Source organism: Myxocyprinus asiaticus, chromosome 14, assembly GCF_019703515.2.
Source record: "Myxocyprinus asiaticus isolate MX2 ecotype Aquarium Trade chromosome 14, UBuf_Myxa_2, whole genome shotgun sequence".
Taxonomy (NCBI): Eukaryota; Metazoa; Chordata; class Actinopteri; order Cypriniformes; family Catostomidae; genus Myxocyprinus; species Myxocyprinus asiaticus.
Genome location: NC_059357.1, coordinates 40,076,155 through 40,093,556, shown reverse-complemented (window position 1 = coordinate 40,093,556; position 17,402 = coordinate 40,076,155). Strand labels below are relative to the sequence as shown.

Genomic DNA, 17,402 nt, shown 5'->3' with positions numbered 1-17,402 from the left:
TCAAATCACTGGATATTAATTGCATGTCTACCATGATTCAGAGTAACTGTCTCAGTTACAAGGAAAACACTGAAACAATAATGGAAATAATCAGCCCTAATTATAAGCTGTGTTAAACCATTGGCCGATGTCCGATAACTGCTTTTATAAGCCAATGTTTGGCTAAAACATTGGTGCATTATTACTACCTACTTTTTTTAAAGTAGTTGAAACATAATGCATCACCTGCTGTACAGCTGCATACGGCGCAATATATATTGAATATACTACCGTCTATCTAAAAACATTGTATATAAAAGATTGCATTAATCAACTATAAAGGTTTCAAAAAATAGTATGCTACATTGTTATCACATAAACTTTGCAAATGATGCATGTTCATTTCAGAGAATGCTGTCCGGTATTGCATCATATCAACAAAATACATTTTGTGTGTAAATGTATTAACTATGCAGTCCTCCTCAGTCCTTACTTCTGATTGATTCATCACATTGGAAATGGTGGGTGAAGTTTAGTACATTGCATTTATTGATATGTTATTCTCTGCAAAGCGTTCTGTTGTACAGCACATTTTGCAAATGAAGTATAGGTCTTGTATTACATGCATACAGAAAATGTGCATACTGTGCACTTTATACATACTGTATACTGTAAAAATATCAAAAGCATGTATGATAGTAGTATGCTAGTATGCAATTCCAAACATAGCCATTGATGGGAATGCATGAAGGATAAAATAAAAAGTCTGAGACTGAACAGAACAACATAATTAAACAGAAGCAGTAATATTCATGATCTACTGTATATGCAATTACTTTTAAAAGATTAAGCTCTAAGTTATCCTAAGGTTCTTCAATTCATTTTACCACCTGCAGAAAAGTAAAAATGGTAAAATGTGTTTGGTATTTCATAAGTTTGCCAGAGCAATATCCAGAGGACGGCCTTTTGTTGAAGTCAGTAGGAGTGAAAGGAGTGTTTGAGGAGAGAGTTTTAAAAATCAATATACATTTGACCCCTTTTTCTGGGGTCAGGTTGCTGATATCATATAAGATCAGTCTTAATGAAAACTATAGATTAATGTAGAATTATTTGCACTTTGCAGTATGCATTAATATATGCAGCACAGGAATTCAAAAAGCAAATGAACACTGGTGGGTTTCTGTTCAAATGTAAAAAAATAAAAATAAAAACATCTTTAATTGTTTGTCCCAGGTAAATTGCATGAGTGCAGTTTGCTACTGGTGCATTTGACCTGTTTAGCAATCCTATAAACATTTAACTTTTATTATTGTATGATATGTCATGCCAGTAAACCTGCAGTTCATGCAGAAATATCAGAAACACAATGTTTCCTGATGCACAGCATATTTCATAATGCACTTCACATCAAAAAACAGATAACACTGGTTCTTTTCATTGGCCAATTTATTACCATAAGAAAGTAAGCACAGTATGATTCAGAGAAGGAAATGATAAACATCACCAGAATCCATGGATATTCAGGAAGAGGCCAGTTAGCATTTACATTCCTTTCAAGTTAGAGGAATGAAAAAAATCACAGAACTCACAGTCGTGAATAAATTCCAAAATTACATAAGTTCATAACAATGAAACTCCAATAGCCTGAGACCACATTGAAAATCTGGGATTCAAAATCTTTAAAATTGCCTGACTTTTGGACCCATCTGTACATACAGTATAAACACACATTTGTACATTATGAGTAATGCAATATTCAGTGTCAATGCCACGAAATCAGATTTTTTTTTTACCAACAGCCATTACGGTGACTGCTGTTGGATGCTGTTTCAGATAATCTGATTTCAGATGTTGACAGCCCTGGATAACATCCATTCATAACCTTTGAATGGTCAAGACTTGTGCAACATTCGTGTAACATTCCACACAGGTCTCAGATTCGAAAGTTGGGTCAGCATAAAGGGGAGAAGATAAAGCTTAGAGTGTAAAATTCACACTTCAAATGAAAGCTCTGTTTGATGTCGATATCTCTGTTGTCACTGCCTGTGGTTGCACCTGCTGCATTCATCTTAAAACTACTCAAACACACTGTAAAAGATGAAGCGAGAAGCAGTTTTCCTTCTTACGGTGAGGCTTTATTTTTCCCTCTTCGCGACACCACTTTACAGTTTACCTTTAAGCACTCAACTAAACACTAACACACACTGCTTTCACAAATCAACTTTCACTACTAAAAAATCCTTGCTCTGGCTCGGTTCTGTTGTATCTAGTCTCTCTCTCCACTAAGTGCTGTGTCGCTCTATTTATGCCACTCTCCCCGTGCTCACTGAAATTAGAGACAGGTGTTAGACATAATTTAGCTCAGGTGTAAGCGCCCTTACCGCTTTCTCTCTCTCCGGAGAGATGCTTGACCACGCCCCTGCTGCCACACACACATTATGCCTGTAGACTCTCATTCGAAAAAATAAGTTTTCTGGGGGGTCCTGGGTAGCTCAGCAAGTAAAGACGCTGACTACCACACCTGGAGTCACGAGTTCAAACCCAGGGCGTGCTGAGTGACTCCAGTCAGGCTTCCTAAGCAACCAATTGGCCCAGTTGCTAGGATGGCTAGAGTCACATTGGGGTAACCTCCTCATGGTCACTATAATATGGTTCTCACTCTTGGTGAGGCACATGGTGAGTTGTGTGTGGATGCTGCAGAGAATAGCATGAAGCCTCCACACGCACTAGGTCTACGCAGTAACACGCTCAACAAACCACTTGATAAGATGCACAGATTGACTCGCGGAGGCAACTGAGATTCGTCCTCCACCACCCGGATTGAGGCGAGTCGCTACACCACCATGAGGACGTAGATTAGCGTTAGGAATTGGGCATACTTCACAGTGATGTATCAAACTGTGCAGGATGTTATGTGCTGAAGTTTAATTATGCTACTTTGGGTTAGGACTAGGAGTTTGATATTACAGTTTTTCTCAATCGCTTTGGCACATTTTTTTTAAACACTCTTAACATTCTCTAAACTGTAAGTGCAACTGTCACAACTGTTTTATGGGACATCTCAACTCTATTGCATGTCTGAAAAATGTAGTAACTCACCCAAAACATTTAATTCATGCTTCAAAACCTAGTTATTGTGTCAGTAAATTGGCCAATACCAAAACAAAAAAAATTAAAAAACAAAAAACAAAAAACATTGTCATCGTGTGAGCCGTACTGGTCAAAATGTTTAGATGTTTTTTCACCATGGCAGTCAACCCTGGAAATGTTTGTTATATACAAATTTCATTTTTTTTTCGACTTTTTTGTTGACTGACTTCTTACTGTACTATACAAAAATGTCAGATTTGTCTAGCTGAATGCTATTGTGTATTACACTGAGCATTTTAGATACCAATTTCAACAGTAGGTAAAAGTTTACTAGGAAAAGTCAGTAATACACAATACTGTAGTACACAGAAAATGTATATGCACATTTGTATGTATACAGTAAATGTATTTTTGTAGCAATGTGTTACATGTAAACAGAAAATTCACATTTGCATGTCCATTTTCACTAATTTCTTACATGTAAAGTCATATATAGTGAACAGAAAATTGCCATAAAATGACATCCATGCAAAAAAAAAAAAAAAAAATAAAACTGCAACAATGAAAAAAACATGCAGTAGTTCTGCAAAAAAAACAATAAATTGTACCTCCTCACAGTACGTAACACTACAAGTTCCCATCTTCTTGGTGGACATCTTGTTGCTTTTGTTGGTTTGGCCAGAGATTTAGCAGACATCACAAACATTCCATGTCATAGATATTTATGGAATATACATGTATGTCTTTTGATAATTGAATGGATCATTTTGCTTGTGATGGCTCACACGATAAAAGAATGTTTAGAATTTGTGAAGAGTATGACAATTTCACTGAGAATCAACTCACATGCAATTTGCTTAAATGAATAAGAAATTCAAAACTGGTGTGAACAAGAAACTAATTGTTCAGAGATTTGAACTTATTGTTTTGAAAAAATTATTTTCATTCAAGAATTGAGTCAAAGCGATTGAGAAAAACTGTAATAACCCAGCAATAGTAACAGGTAAGCAAGCACCACTATGATTAACAGGATGAGTGAAGATATCTTCCTATTTTCTGAAACAGGTGTAATAGCTACATCTACATTTTCAATGAGTTTTCAGTGAGTCACTCAATGTCATTCAAGATAGTCAGCTGTTACGCATGAAAGCATATAAACAAAGGTCTGTGTTTTAGATGTGGGTTGGGCACACGTCTAGAAAGAAGCCTTGCCTAATTATATTTTATTCATCCTTTTAATAACTTGACAGGAAACCTCTCATTTTTTTTAAGCTTCAACTTCCTTGAATATCTATGCCTTTTGGTTATCCTGACATGCAGCATCTTGTAAATATGCCCGTATTTTGTTATCACTCCATGATGGTGACCACTTTAAAGTAAAAAATGTATTTTGGTAAATGATTATTACAAAGAAATATAATTGTTTTTACATTATAATATGGGAAAACATGAAATTGTGAACTTGAGGTCAAGATATAATTGTTTTACTTTTATTTTTTTGCCAAGCATCTTGGATTTTTTTGCAAACATTTACAAACATGCAAAGGATGCACTGCAGTGCAAGTTCTATGAACAAAAAACAAATGTGAAGCTTCAATATGGCTTTATTTGGTCTTTTCTGAATAGATCAGGCCAATACTGTAATGTCAACACACACAAAAAGCTAAATACTCAATTGAAGCAAAATTATTAGTAGTGCTAGTCAATGTGGTCCTCTGCATTTGGCCACAAGTTCTCACCAACATCACATCAAATGTGTTTTACTTACCCTAACAACCCTGCTTCAGTGTAGTGAGGCCTGAAAGACTTTACCAACTACAAGACACCATCCCCCAACACTGCAGGGAATCAACAACTGGCTAACGACCTGAATGTGTTTTACTGTAGATTTGAAAAGCCCAGTCACACAACCCACACCCTCTCCAAACTTCACAGCACACAAACATTTACACCTCCTGCTACCACCCTCCTCCCCTCTCCTGCACATGCACTTAAGTTCTGTGATGATGATGTGTGCCGGGTCTTCCAGAAACAAAAGACAAGAAAAGCACAGGGCCAAGGTGGTGTTTCACCCACTTGTCTAAAATCCTGTGCTGACCAGCTGGCCCCCATCTTCACACAGATCTTCAACAGATCACTGGAGCAGTGTGAAGTTCCCTGCTGCTTCAAACGCTCCACAATCATCCTTGTCCCAAAGAAACCCAAGATCAAAAGACTTAATTACTACAGACCCGTCGCTCTGACGTCAGTGGTCATGAAGTCATTTAAGAGACTGGTGTTGGCCCACCTGAAGGACATCACTGAACCCTTTCTGGATCCCCTTCAATTTACTTAGAGCAAACAGGTCTGTGGATGATGCTGCCAATATGGGACTGCATTACATACTTCAACATCTAGACAGACCAGGGACTTATGCAAGGATACTATTTGTTGACTTCAGTTTGGCTTTTAACACCATCAACCCCACTCTCCTATGGACTAAATAAACCCAGCTCTCTGTTCCTGCCTCACCAGCTTTCTGACAAACAGGCAGCAGCTAAAGAGAATGGGGAAATTCACCTTCAGCACATGTACAATCAGCACTGGTGCCCCCTAGGGATGTGTGCTCTCCCCACTTCTCTTCTCACTCTACACAAATGACTGCACCACCAAGGACCCCTATGTCAAGCTCCTGAAGTTCGCAGATGACACTACAGTCATCAGCCTCATCCAAGATGACGATGAGTGTGCAGACAGAAGGGAGGTTGAACAGATGGCTGACTGGTGCCATTAAAACAACCTGGAGCTGAACACTCTTAAAACAGTGGAGATGATAGTGGACTTTAGAAGGAACACCCCAACATTGACCCTGCTCACCATTCTGAACAGCACTGTGGCAGCAATGGAGCCATTCAGGTTCCTGGGCACTACCATCTCACATGACCTGAAGTGGGAGACCCACATAGACTCAATTTTGTAAAAGGCCACCCTGCTAGAACTGTACACATCCAGAGTGACAAAAAGGGCAGGTAAAATCACTCTTGTCCCCATTCACCCAGAACACTTCCTTTTCGAACTGTTGCCCTCTGGCCGGCGCTACAGAGCACTGAGCACCAGAACAGGAACAGGAAAAGGAACAGTTTTTCCCTCAGACCATCCACCTCATGAACAGTTCAAACTGCCCCCAAATACTTTCCTTTGGTCAATACAACCATGTGCAATATTCAATCCATCCATTCCTACTTATATCCATTTTTCATTTATATTCTTTAACATAACCTACCTCTTCTTCAATACATTACATCACCTGCACATAACTGTGTATCTGTATATAAAATATTCAAAAAACATTATTGCTCTGTTGTATTTTTCTCTTATTTATCTGTTACATCTTTTTTTTTTTTATGTCACTATATGTATATGTTTAAATGTATATGTCTGTGTGTATGTAAATATGGTTAGATTCTCTTTGCACTGGAAGCTTCTGTCACCATGACTAATTTTTGTGTGTGTAAGCATACTTGGCAATAAAGCTCATTCTGATTCTCTTCCAAACTGGTTTGACTTTCCTAAAAGTGGCTTTCAAGGTGAGTCAGTCCACTCGGTGGCCAACTTTGGAAAGCTCCCAGGCAGCTATTTTCTATGGCTACAAGCGACGTAAAAGTACAGCTCCTATCTACTTGAATGGGGAAAGACCGAAATCTCAGAAAAGGCTGTTCAAAAAACATATTTCAAATCAGTAGTTAAATCTGACGACAATGGTATTATTAATTGTGCTTCTTTATCTCAGATTACGCTAAAAACGCTATTTTTGATGAGATTCAGCTAATGTGCATTAGCGTTCTTGAGCTGACTGACAGGCAATGTCTGTATCTAAAAGGTGAATGACTCTTTTACCTGTAAGGCGGGACTTCCTTGTCTACATCCGCCATATAGGGTGTTCCAATTTCTCCCATTCATTTTAATACAAGTGCACCATCTCTGGCTAAACAATCTCTGCTTTTTTATCCATGGAATACAAAAGGAGATGTTAGGCAGAATGACAGCATCAGTCACCATTCACTGTCATTGCATTCATACATAGTGATGTCACATGGTGTTATGATGAATGAGGCTGTCATTTTGCATAACATCTCCTTTTGTGTTCCTTGGAGGAAATAAAGTCAGACGGGTTTGGAACGTCATGGGATCAGATGGTAACACCTTGCAGGATTAACTATCCTGTATTACAGGGTACTTAAAATAAATAAATAAATAAATAAATAAATTACCAAATGTACATAAAACAAACAAAAATACAACACACACACACACACACACACACACACACACACACACAACACACACACACACACACACACACACACACACACACACACACACACACACAAACATGGCAACACCATGGTACGTTTTGGTACTTTTTTGTTAGTGTAAACTGTTAACTGATAAATGAGCTTTATTGTAAAAATGCTAAATAATGTTATTAATGAAAGCATAACGTGATACTCATGTAATTTTGTTGATAAAATAATCAATTATATAAATAATGTATGTCCTGTAATAGGTCTACTTGACTCAAATTCAAGTGTTTTAGTTCTTGTAATAATTGTTTAAATATTGGTGACACAATAACGGACTCTCCAGCCTCTGAAATTCCAGTCAGCGGAAGCGCGGGTTCAGTTCCCGCCTTTTACTGCAGGTATATAAATGGATTTGAGAGCAGAGATGCAGCACAAGTCAGTCATCGGCGGGAGAGCTGCAGTCAGTATAATACATCTACTGGAATAAAACCTGCTCACTATGGTCGAAAAAAGATTTCCCGTCAATATTCAGCTCGTTGGAGTGATGCACAAAGAGGCAGCCAAAGTAAGACACGTCTTTTTTTTTCTCTCTTTTGCATCCATAAATAACTTTAAGCAGTAGATTAGACTAATTTACTGTTGTTTTGAATGGGGTGCTTCATAATGTTTAAGTACATTGTTGATTATGTAACAATGTACTCAAATGAATGATTATTAGTATAATTAACTGATTAATAATGAATCTCTATAGAAATAAAAATGAGTGTGTAATGACAAACAGCTCAACTGTAAAATTTTGTCAGGTTACCTAAAATGTGCTTCATGTGGTAACCTCTAAATTAACTGATTTTATTCTAATCAAAAATATGATTTTCTAAACCTGACACAATTTTAATGGTTAGATCAGGCAGAAATACTAGCTTCTTATTTACACTTTTTACAGTGCATGAAGTTAATGAATATCACTCAGTACACTTGTACACAATAACAAACACTGTAAAGTGAGATCTTTGATGTATTTCAACATATCTAATGTCTATTGTTATATAATACTTAATATTTTACCCACAGTTGTACATGACCACTGTACTCTGGTCGGATCAAAATGAGATCACTGTGTACAGGTCCCTCGAAGACTTCAAAGCCCTTCATGTAGGTCTCTTTCTGTTTCTTTTTCATCGGAATACAACTTTATGTAAGCATTGTTCACTTTAGTTGAATACAATTAAATGTACATACCGTATTTTTCACTGCAGAGAACACTCAAGAAGAAATTCCCTCCTTCAAACCCCATTAGAAGGTCAGGAAGAATCATTCCCAAGTTTAAAGGTAAATATTCTGCCTGTTTCTCCTAAGAACATTGTGAATAATAAAGCCCATACCATTAAGATTTTGATTATAAGTAATATAAAACATATTTATTTAAAGCTACAAGAGTGAGAAGAAACATGCGGAAGTGGAGCCCCAGTAAGTCAGTGCTCAGACTGAAGGCTCTGGAGGAATACTGCACTGAGCTGCTGCAGAGTGATCCTTGCATCGCACAGAGCTCAGAACTCATCCAGTTCCTGCTTCCCAAACCCCAGGAGCTCAATTCTGACTTCACAAAAAACAGGTACACCCCAAAACAAAAGAGTAAACAGTTTTTTTTTTTTCTCCCCAATTCCCAAAGCGCTCTAAGTCCTCGTAGTGGCATAGTGACTTACCTCAATCCGGGTGGCGGAGGACGAATCTCAGTTGCCTCCGCGTCCGAGACCGTCAATCCGTGCATCTTATCACGTGGCTTGTTGAGCGCATTACCGCAGAGACATAGTGCATGTGGAGGCTTCACGCTGTTCTCCACGGCATCCATGCACAACTTACCACGTGCCCCAACGAGAGCGAACCACATTATAGTGACCACGAGGAGGTTAACCCATGTGACTCTACCCTCCCTAGCAACCGGGCCAATATGGTTGCTTAGGAGTCACTCAGCACACTCTGGATTTGAACTCGCGACTCCAGGGGTGGTAATCAGCATCTTTACTCGCTGAGCTACCCAGGCCCCTCACAGTGCAGAGTTGATTTAAATCAGTAAAACTCAACTGTTGCATTGCAACCCAAAAATTGATGTCGCAAATAACAAGGGAAAACAGTGCTTGATGCAAATAATAAATTGCAATTAACCATATAAATGTTAGGAGAGCAAAATAAATTAAACCTTATGCAGAATCACTGATTTAAATCATGCAAAATGTTTGGCTGTTTGTTAAAAGAAAGAAATTGAAGAAATGTATCCTATTTTGTGCACCAGTATCGTGATCATGCCTTCGGAGACTTCTCTGGGCAGCAGTGGAGCTGGAACTACTGACAACAGTGTTACTCAACCCTTTGTTACTGAAACATACCGCTGTGTTGCTACTTATGAGACCAAAGACACCAAGAATCGCCCCTTCAAGATTGAAGTGGATGAGATTGTGGATGTGCTCATTAAGGACAAAGGAGGTAAGCGAGAATGAAATTGGTTCTTCTTCGAATTGCTTGCTGAACGTCAACATTTATTGGACCTCTAAGAAACATGGTTTCCATAGATCCTCTTCATTGTTTGTTGAAGTCATAATTCGTGACTTTGTCTCATCAGGGTGGTGGCTGGTGGAGAATGAAGCCAGATGTCTTGCCTGGTTTCCTGCTCCATATTTAAAGAGAGCTGAGCTGGATGATGACGGCGGTGATGTGATGGAGGGTGAAAGTAAGAACAGGATTTATTTTTATTTTTTTCTGGAAATAAGGCCAGTTTGGCTGCACTGTAAATGTGTAACATTCTTGTTTGAAACCTCCTTTTGGAAACCACCAGTTTTTATGGTGTAGCTCTGTACTATCTCACTTGATAACTTTAGAAGTAGAGTATAATAGTTCTGTTGAACTGTTCTTATTAACATATTCATTGTAGTAGCTTTGACCCTTGATTCCTTCTTGGTATATTACTGAAGTTCAACTCCCAAAAATGAATCTTGATTTTGAGTCCCAATAAAGAGTAGCAAAACACTCATAATGGACCTTCACACCAGTGTATGGTTGCCAACTTTTCGTCACGCGAATATGGGACATTTGAGCATTTTGGACAGGGGTGCTCCTTGGAGTATTTTTCTGCTTCAATGTGGGACACAAGGCCTTCAATAATCAATATTTTGCCATCTGCTAAAATACGGGAAAATACATGTCATGTACAGCACATCTTCATGAGGCATCCCATCTAATACGGGACATTTGGCAACCCTAGTTGGCAAACCCTAGACCAGTGTTTCCAAGAGAATTTGGTTGATGCAGCAGGGGAGCCCGTTTAGTTTATAAGACTTTCCTTCATCTGGGTATCCTTTACAAAAATTGAGAGTTCATGGCAAATTTGTTGCAAACTTGCCGCAAATTCACCACTGATTATTTTCACATGCAAATGAGCTTTGCGCAATCTTGCAGTATATTGTCTACTGTTGCCAAAGGTTTGATGCAGGCTCACCACTACCAGTGAAGAACTGCAAACTTTTGGCAAACATTTATAGCTCATTTACATTTAAAAATAACGAGTGGCAAATTTGTGGCAAGTTTGGGGCTAGTTTGCCAGAACTCTAGATTTTTTGTAAGGAAATGTCATAAACGATTCAAGCATAAACTGATCAGCATACATCAATTTGTTCCCATTTGCCTGATTTCGCTTTGCATGTAAACACCTTTACCGACATTCTTATTGGCTTATCCAGTGTGCACGTCTGTTTATATTTTGATGTCAAAAGCAGAGAATTAATGCCGAGTTCCATTCAAAGTTGGATGTGGGATTTTCTAACTTGATATCTCCGATCTCTGACTACAAAGGCATTCATTGCCCAATGCTGGGAAGATTATGAATAAGCAAAAAACAAAGCGGCAATGCTCCTGTTAGCTTAGCAGGTGTTCTATTGCCAGCAGAGATGTCTCCTAGCAAGCAAGTCGACAAACGAAGCTTCAATATTAGCATTTGCTCTACAGGTATATGATTATCAAAAGAGGGTATCATTTACCATAAGTTTCTCCATGTTGGAAGTCAGATTTCAAATTGCGTTTCATTGCACTTTTCCTTGTAGGATGTTGAAAATTCTAACTTTCCAAGTTAAATGGAACAGTATAACCCAACGATTTCAAATCTCATGTAAACATGGTTTTCTTGTGTTGTCAGATTTTTTTTGTGTATTGGTGTGCATGTAAACCTGCTCAGTGTGAACACCCCTTCAATTCAAAACTTACTGAGAAGGGATTCACGGTCAGAAGCATATTGTTCAGAAGCTGACCCTTGTTAATTTTCAATTCTTCAGGTATCCTCTACGTTGTTGCCAAAAGTTACAAAGCCACAAATAGTGATGAGATTTCTGTCGAGATTGGGTCTGTGGTGGAGGTGGTACAGAGATCTGACAATGGCTGGTGGATAATCAGGTAAACTGCCATCATGTACTACTGCAACACGAGTAGGTTAAAAACTCAGACAGCTGAAATATTTCAGTATCTCATTAGTAATTCAGAAGAGGCTGCAAGAACTTTGCACTTGGATAACATCCTCATATCTGTGGACAAGTTTTGGCAGTTTGTGCAGACAGCGTATTGCCTTGTTTACTTCCAATGACTGACACAAACAGTCATTTTACATAAGCACAATGTTCCATTTTAACATTGCCATTTCCTTTTGTCCATCCCTCAGATACAAACGAAAATCTGGCTATGTACCATCTATGTACCTGCAACCATACAATAACCCACGGGTTCGCATAACGGCCACTCAGAGGGGGATCTTTAGCTCCACTCTTGACCTGGCGCAGCTTCGGGTTCCTGGAAACAACTTCCTGCAGGTCTCCAGTTGTGACCTCAGCAGATCCCAGGGCAACTTAATGGTGCCCACAGGAAGTGGCCTGAGCCCTAGAAATAAGCAGATGTCACGTTCAACGGGAATACTCATGGATACTCGTCCAACACATCAGGCCCCACCATCCATCCGTGTGGAGTTTGCCAAAAATGGTCAGCAAAGCAGTTTGAGTGATGATGGGGAAGATTTCAGCTTCAGTGATGACAATAGCTCCTCTGAAAGTGATTCACTAAATCGCTCGGACGCAGAAGAGCATTTTCGCCGTAGTCGTACCCCTACGCCTATCTCTTCTGGAGGCCTGGCCCCTGATAGTGCCACCAAAGGCAAGATGACAGCCAGTAGATCAGACCCCAGCCTCAACAAGATGCCCAGTACCCCCAAAGTCCCACCCAGACCCCAAGCTCAGGAGATAATCAAACACTGCAGCACTGTCACTCGCAAAAACTTACAAAGAACCAGTTAGGTCACCTCTGTATCAGAAAATAGCTAGACTGTTTTGATTTTTATCTCCTTGGCAAGAAATCATATCTATTTGCTGATGTGAAGCATTCCAGGTTATATGTTACAGGAGAATGTTACAGACTTGCAGTCCAGCATAAAATAACAAAAACCAAGAACAAGTGTTACTTATTTTTATTAATTTTGATGCATTGCAGAAACACTTGGGTGATGTTAACGTGATCATTTGAAGAATAAAGTAGAGGGATGCAATACAAAATGCACTTTTTTCCCCCCACTTTCACTTAAAGCTTATTATATTACATTTTGTAAAGCTGCTCTGTTACAATTTATATAGTTTAATGCATTTTTAGTAAATTAACGTTGAGGTATTACTGTTTGGATCAGATGAAGGAAAATTAATGATAGACAATACATACACATTGATTCAATTTTCTTATTTTTCTTACCATGTTATGAAAATCTCTGATTTGTGTCGTGTATTTTTTTTTTCTTCTTTGAACAATAACTCTTTCCACACTGGAAAATATCTATTGTGCCTTATATGCATTCATTGTATACCTTTGAATATTGTGCACTCCTCAGAGTTGACATTGTTGTACAGCTTCCTCACGGTCTGTAATGTGTGTGTAAAATATAAATTTAAATAAAATGGTCTTCCTAAATACTGTGACATACTCCATGTGCCTCTTATTTTTTATGAATGGACAGCTAATATGTTCTCATTTTTAACAGTCAATGAAGTGTATACCTAAATTTGTCTAAAACTTTGGTAGGGCATGATCAACTCAACATTTTAGCTAATACTCATGTCTATAGCTAAAATGTTACATGATATCACTTTATTCAAACTTTAAATCTCAAACATATCACAAAAACACAGCATACTCAGAAACAAAGGTGCCAATCAGCAGCTTTTCATAGAATGTATAACACTTGTCACACAGCCCTTGCAAACATCTAGATAGATAAACTTGAGATATAACAATAAAATATAAAGAGGTGCAGCCTCCAAAAAGGAAAGTGATTTACTGCACACATTCTTATGACTAACTAGTCTTTTAGTACTGCCTGCACAAGATACCGCAAGAATCACCTCACACCATCATTAGTTAAAACATTTTGCTAACATGCAAAACCAAAAGAAACACAGGACTAGCCTTTGTAACTTTGCTCAACTCTGGAAACCAGTCAATCAATCTTAATGTTTTGGAAACACTCGAATAAGAAAAAAAAAAAAATGCCTTAGCATAACATTAAAGGGAGTCAATGAACTATTATACTAAGGCCACTACCACTAATCTGATGTCGCTTGAAAGCGCATTCATTTTTGCTATGTTGACGACTCTCTTCCAGACTAGACCGAGGTTGTCCTACACCAAAAACAGAGCATTTCGAAAATGCTCTCAACTACCACTACCAAAACTCTCAATTACTGCATGCTTTGGAAAATTATGAAGTTAGAACACTTAAGAGATTGTGGAGGCCACGTCCACACTAATATGTTTATGTCTAATATGTTTTGGGTATTGACCCGTGACCCAAAGACATGACGGTTTACCACCACTCTTTTAAATCCAGCGTTTTGAATGTGACGTAATGTGATTTTGGGATTGTAGCAGCCAATAATGTAATAACTACTGTTAATGTAATAACTGCCAATAATGTAATACATTATTATTATTTTTTTAACCCAGCCAATAATGTAAGAACTTATTACATTATGGGCAAAAAGTTATTACGTTATTGGTTCAGAAATGTTATTACATTATTGGTAAGTTATTACATTATTGACTTTTATTACATTAAGAATGGAAAATGTATTACGTTATTGGCAGTTATTACATTAACGGTAGTTATTACATTATTGGCTGCTACAGGGATCGCAAAGTGTCCAGTCGTTCCGCACTTCAGAATCTCGCCGGAAATAGTAGGTCATCCTGGTATTTCTCGCTCACTGTTTTATGAATACTGAGGATTAGGACATACTACTCCATTGGCATACTGTTTTCGGCATACTACATGTGGTGAGCCTCTGTCACTGGCAATAGTGTCGCCCTGGGCAACAGTAAACACACACAATACACTGGTGGAGATGGCATAATTACCCACAGCTGAGGTTCATCAGTAGCTAATCGGGAGGACCATATAAAAGGAGTGAAAACCACACAAGCACTGACTCCAGTCACTAACCTGACTGCTTCTCTGTCTTCTTCTAGGATCAGACTAAGCTGCCCGTTACAACAGCCTTTGTTGTGAACTTCACTCAAGACCAACTCACCCACTGTCCTCAGCCTTTGCCTCTTCACTTCCTTCACAAATTCCCTACTCTTCAACGGAGCTCCTCTCACAGACTCTCCCTACTCACCTTCCCTTCATAATTCCTTAAATAAACACACCCTCCCGGGGCAAATTGTGCAGATCCTCTGTCTGTGTCTCGTCACTTCACTACACTGCTGGAGAATGCAGGCAAGTTGACAAGCCATGCAATAGCCGTAAGAAACTGAGCTTGAATGAGCAAAAAAAAAAACATTGCAGAAGTAGTGACTTCTGACCTCACGGTGGCAGCACATGTGAGACACTCTGGAGAGATATCCTTCACTTTCCCTCATTGGGGTTTTTCAGGGTGACAGGCGCCGGAGGGTACTCAGAAGTAGGAGGGCCGGGCTTCGGCAAACAGATCAGACAAACCAATGCCCACTAATCCACGAGTCCTGGAAGCACCTGCATGGCTGGTCAGCTGTGTAGTCCATAATGATACACCAACAAAAGCAGTTACAGAACATGTTTAAACGGTCGGAAAACATTGGCCATGCTGGATTCGGGCAGTGCATTTAGCCTCGTACAGCCTGAGGTCCTTCCTCTGTCAACACCTGTGAAAGGAAAGCTACCAATTACTTGTGTCCACGGAGATAGCATGTAGGTGCCAGCCATGTCAGTATTGATATCTGACAGACAGGGTTCCTGAACGATCGATGTAGGCATCATGGAAGGTCTTCCAGTACCTCTCCTGCTGGGCCGGGATTGGCTAGGGTTCAAACAACTGTTTGACAGAAAGCAAAGTAACAAACCATATATGGTACGACCCACTAGGAAGAAGAGACAGACGAAAAGCCCAGTCCACCTAGCCATGGAGACCGAAAGAGAGGGTCAAACTGTGATAACCTAAATGTGCTTTCACAATTGTTTCAGTCTGTATCCACAGGTGGGCCTTTCAGGAAAGAACAGAAAGATGACGACGTTCTGTAACACTGCTGGGTGAGCCTCTGTCACTGGCAATAGTGTCGCACTGGGCAACAGTAAACACACAATACACCGGTGGAGATGGCATAATTACCCACAGCTGAGGTTCGAGGACCATATAAAAGGAGTGAAAACCACACAAGCACTGACTCCAGTCACTAACCTGACTGCTTCTCTGTCTTTTTCTAGGATCAGACTAAGCTGCCCGTTACAACAGCCGTTGTTGCTAACTTCACTCAGGACCCACTCACCTCCTGTCCCCAGGCTTTGCCTCTTCACTTCCTTCACAAATTCCCTACTCTTCAACGGAGCTCCTTTCACAGACTCTCCCTACTCACTTTCCCTTCATAATTCCTTAAATAAACATGCCCTCCCGGGAAAAATTGTGCAGATCCTCTGTCTGTCTCGTCACTCCGCTACATACAGTATATAGTAGGGAAGTATAGATATTCAGACGCAGTGTTGGACAACATTTTCCTCCACAGAAAATCTTCGAAAATGCTCTACAGAACCACATACTTCGCCAAAAAGATTACGTTAGGAAACCGAAAACTGAGTTTTCAAATGAAAACGAATAAGTGTGGATGTGGCCAAAGGGGAAAGTTAGTTTTTGGAAATGGTTGTTTGTACTGTAGGTCTACTGGATGTTCCTTGATACTCTAGTGAGGCGTTTAAGGAATGTTCAGCTTTAGCACCCAAGTTAAACTTTATCTAAAGTGTCTGTGACATGCTATTGATTGCCACAGAAAACAATTTCTACTAGTCCCTCAGTCAGTAATGCACTTACAATGGAAGTCTATGGAGCCAGAGGATTTGAAAGCAGAGAGCTTGTGTTTTTTGTTAAAACACAATTATTCAGTAAAAAAAGTTTCTTATTTGATACATAAAGCTGCAAAAACCATCCAAGTGGAGGGACAACTTTTCTAGGTGGAGGAACTTCTGACTATGCATTACTGATGTAATTCCTGAGAGTGGAGTTTACTATATGTAAACAGTGCTTCGCAAATATTACATCATGTCCTTTAATGGTTATGGATTTACATGGTCTTGGCATGAATTGAAATATTACATATATATTTTGCACAGACTTGGTAAGTGACTCTATCACACTAGTTTCATGTGAACATGTTTAAAGATTAAGTCTTGGGGCTATACTTAAGAAAAAAAATTGAGAACTGTGAATTTTAATAAGTGATAAACCGATATATCGGCCAAGCCGATTAATACGAATTATAACGCCCCTGCTCTCTAGATATCGCGATCACACATTTAAAATACCATATGGTCGACCACTCATTTTAACATTTATTACAGTGCTCAAATGTTGCCCATTTACTTCCATTGTATATGTATTACTAATAACACGTTTTCAGTTTTTATAAACTGAGGGTGATTCCTTTAAATTCATTTACACCCCAAATAGAAAGTAATACAATTTATTCTTCTTTCCCAAGAGATATGAACATTATTTAATGGAATAATGAAAG

The 17,402-nt window shown here is 39.0% G+C and overlaps 1 protein-coding gene across 1 annotated transcript; it reads left to right on the top strand.

Annotated features, from left to right (window-relative positions):
* The first annotated feature begins 7,790 nt into the window (after nt 1–7,790).
* noxo1a (NADPH oxidase organizer 1a) lies at nt 7,791–17,285 on the top strand. Its single transcript, XM_051715637.1, has 8 exons — nt 7,791–7,917; nt 8,424–8,504; nt 8,609–8,681; nt 8,781–8,964; nt 9,643–9,833; nt 9,970–10,077; nt 11,672–11,789; nt 12,052–17,285. Exons 1-8 carry the CDS (start codon nt 7,852–7,854, stop codon nt 12,674–12,676), a joined length of 1,446 nt encoding a protein of 481 aa, XP_051571597.1. The 5' UTR covers nt 7,791–7,851; the 3' UTR covers nt 12,677–17,285.
* Nucleotides 17,286–17,402: the final 117 nt, after the last annotated feature.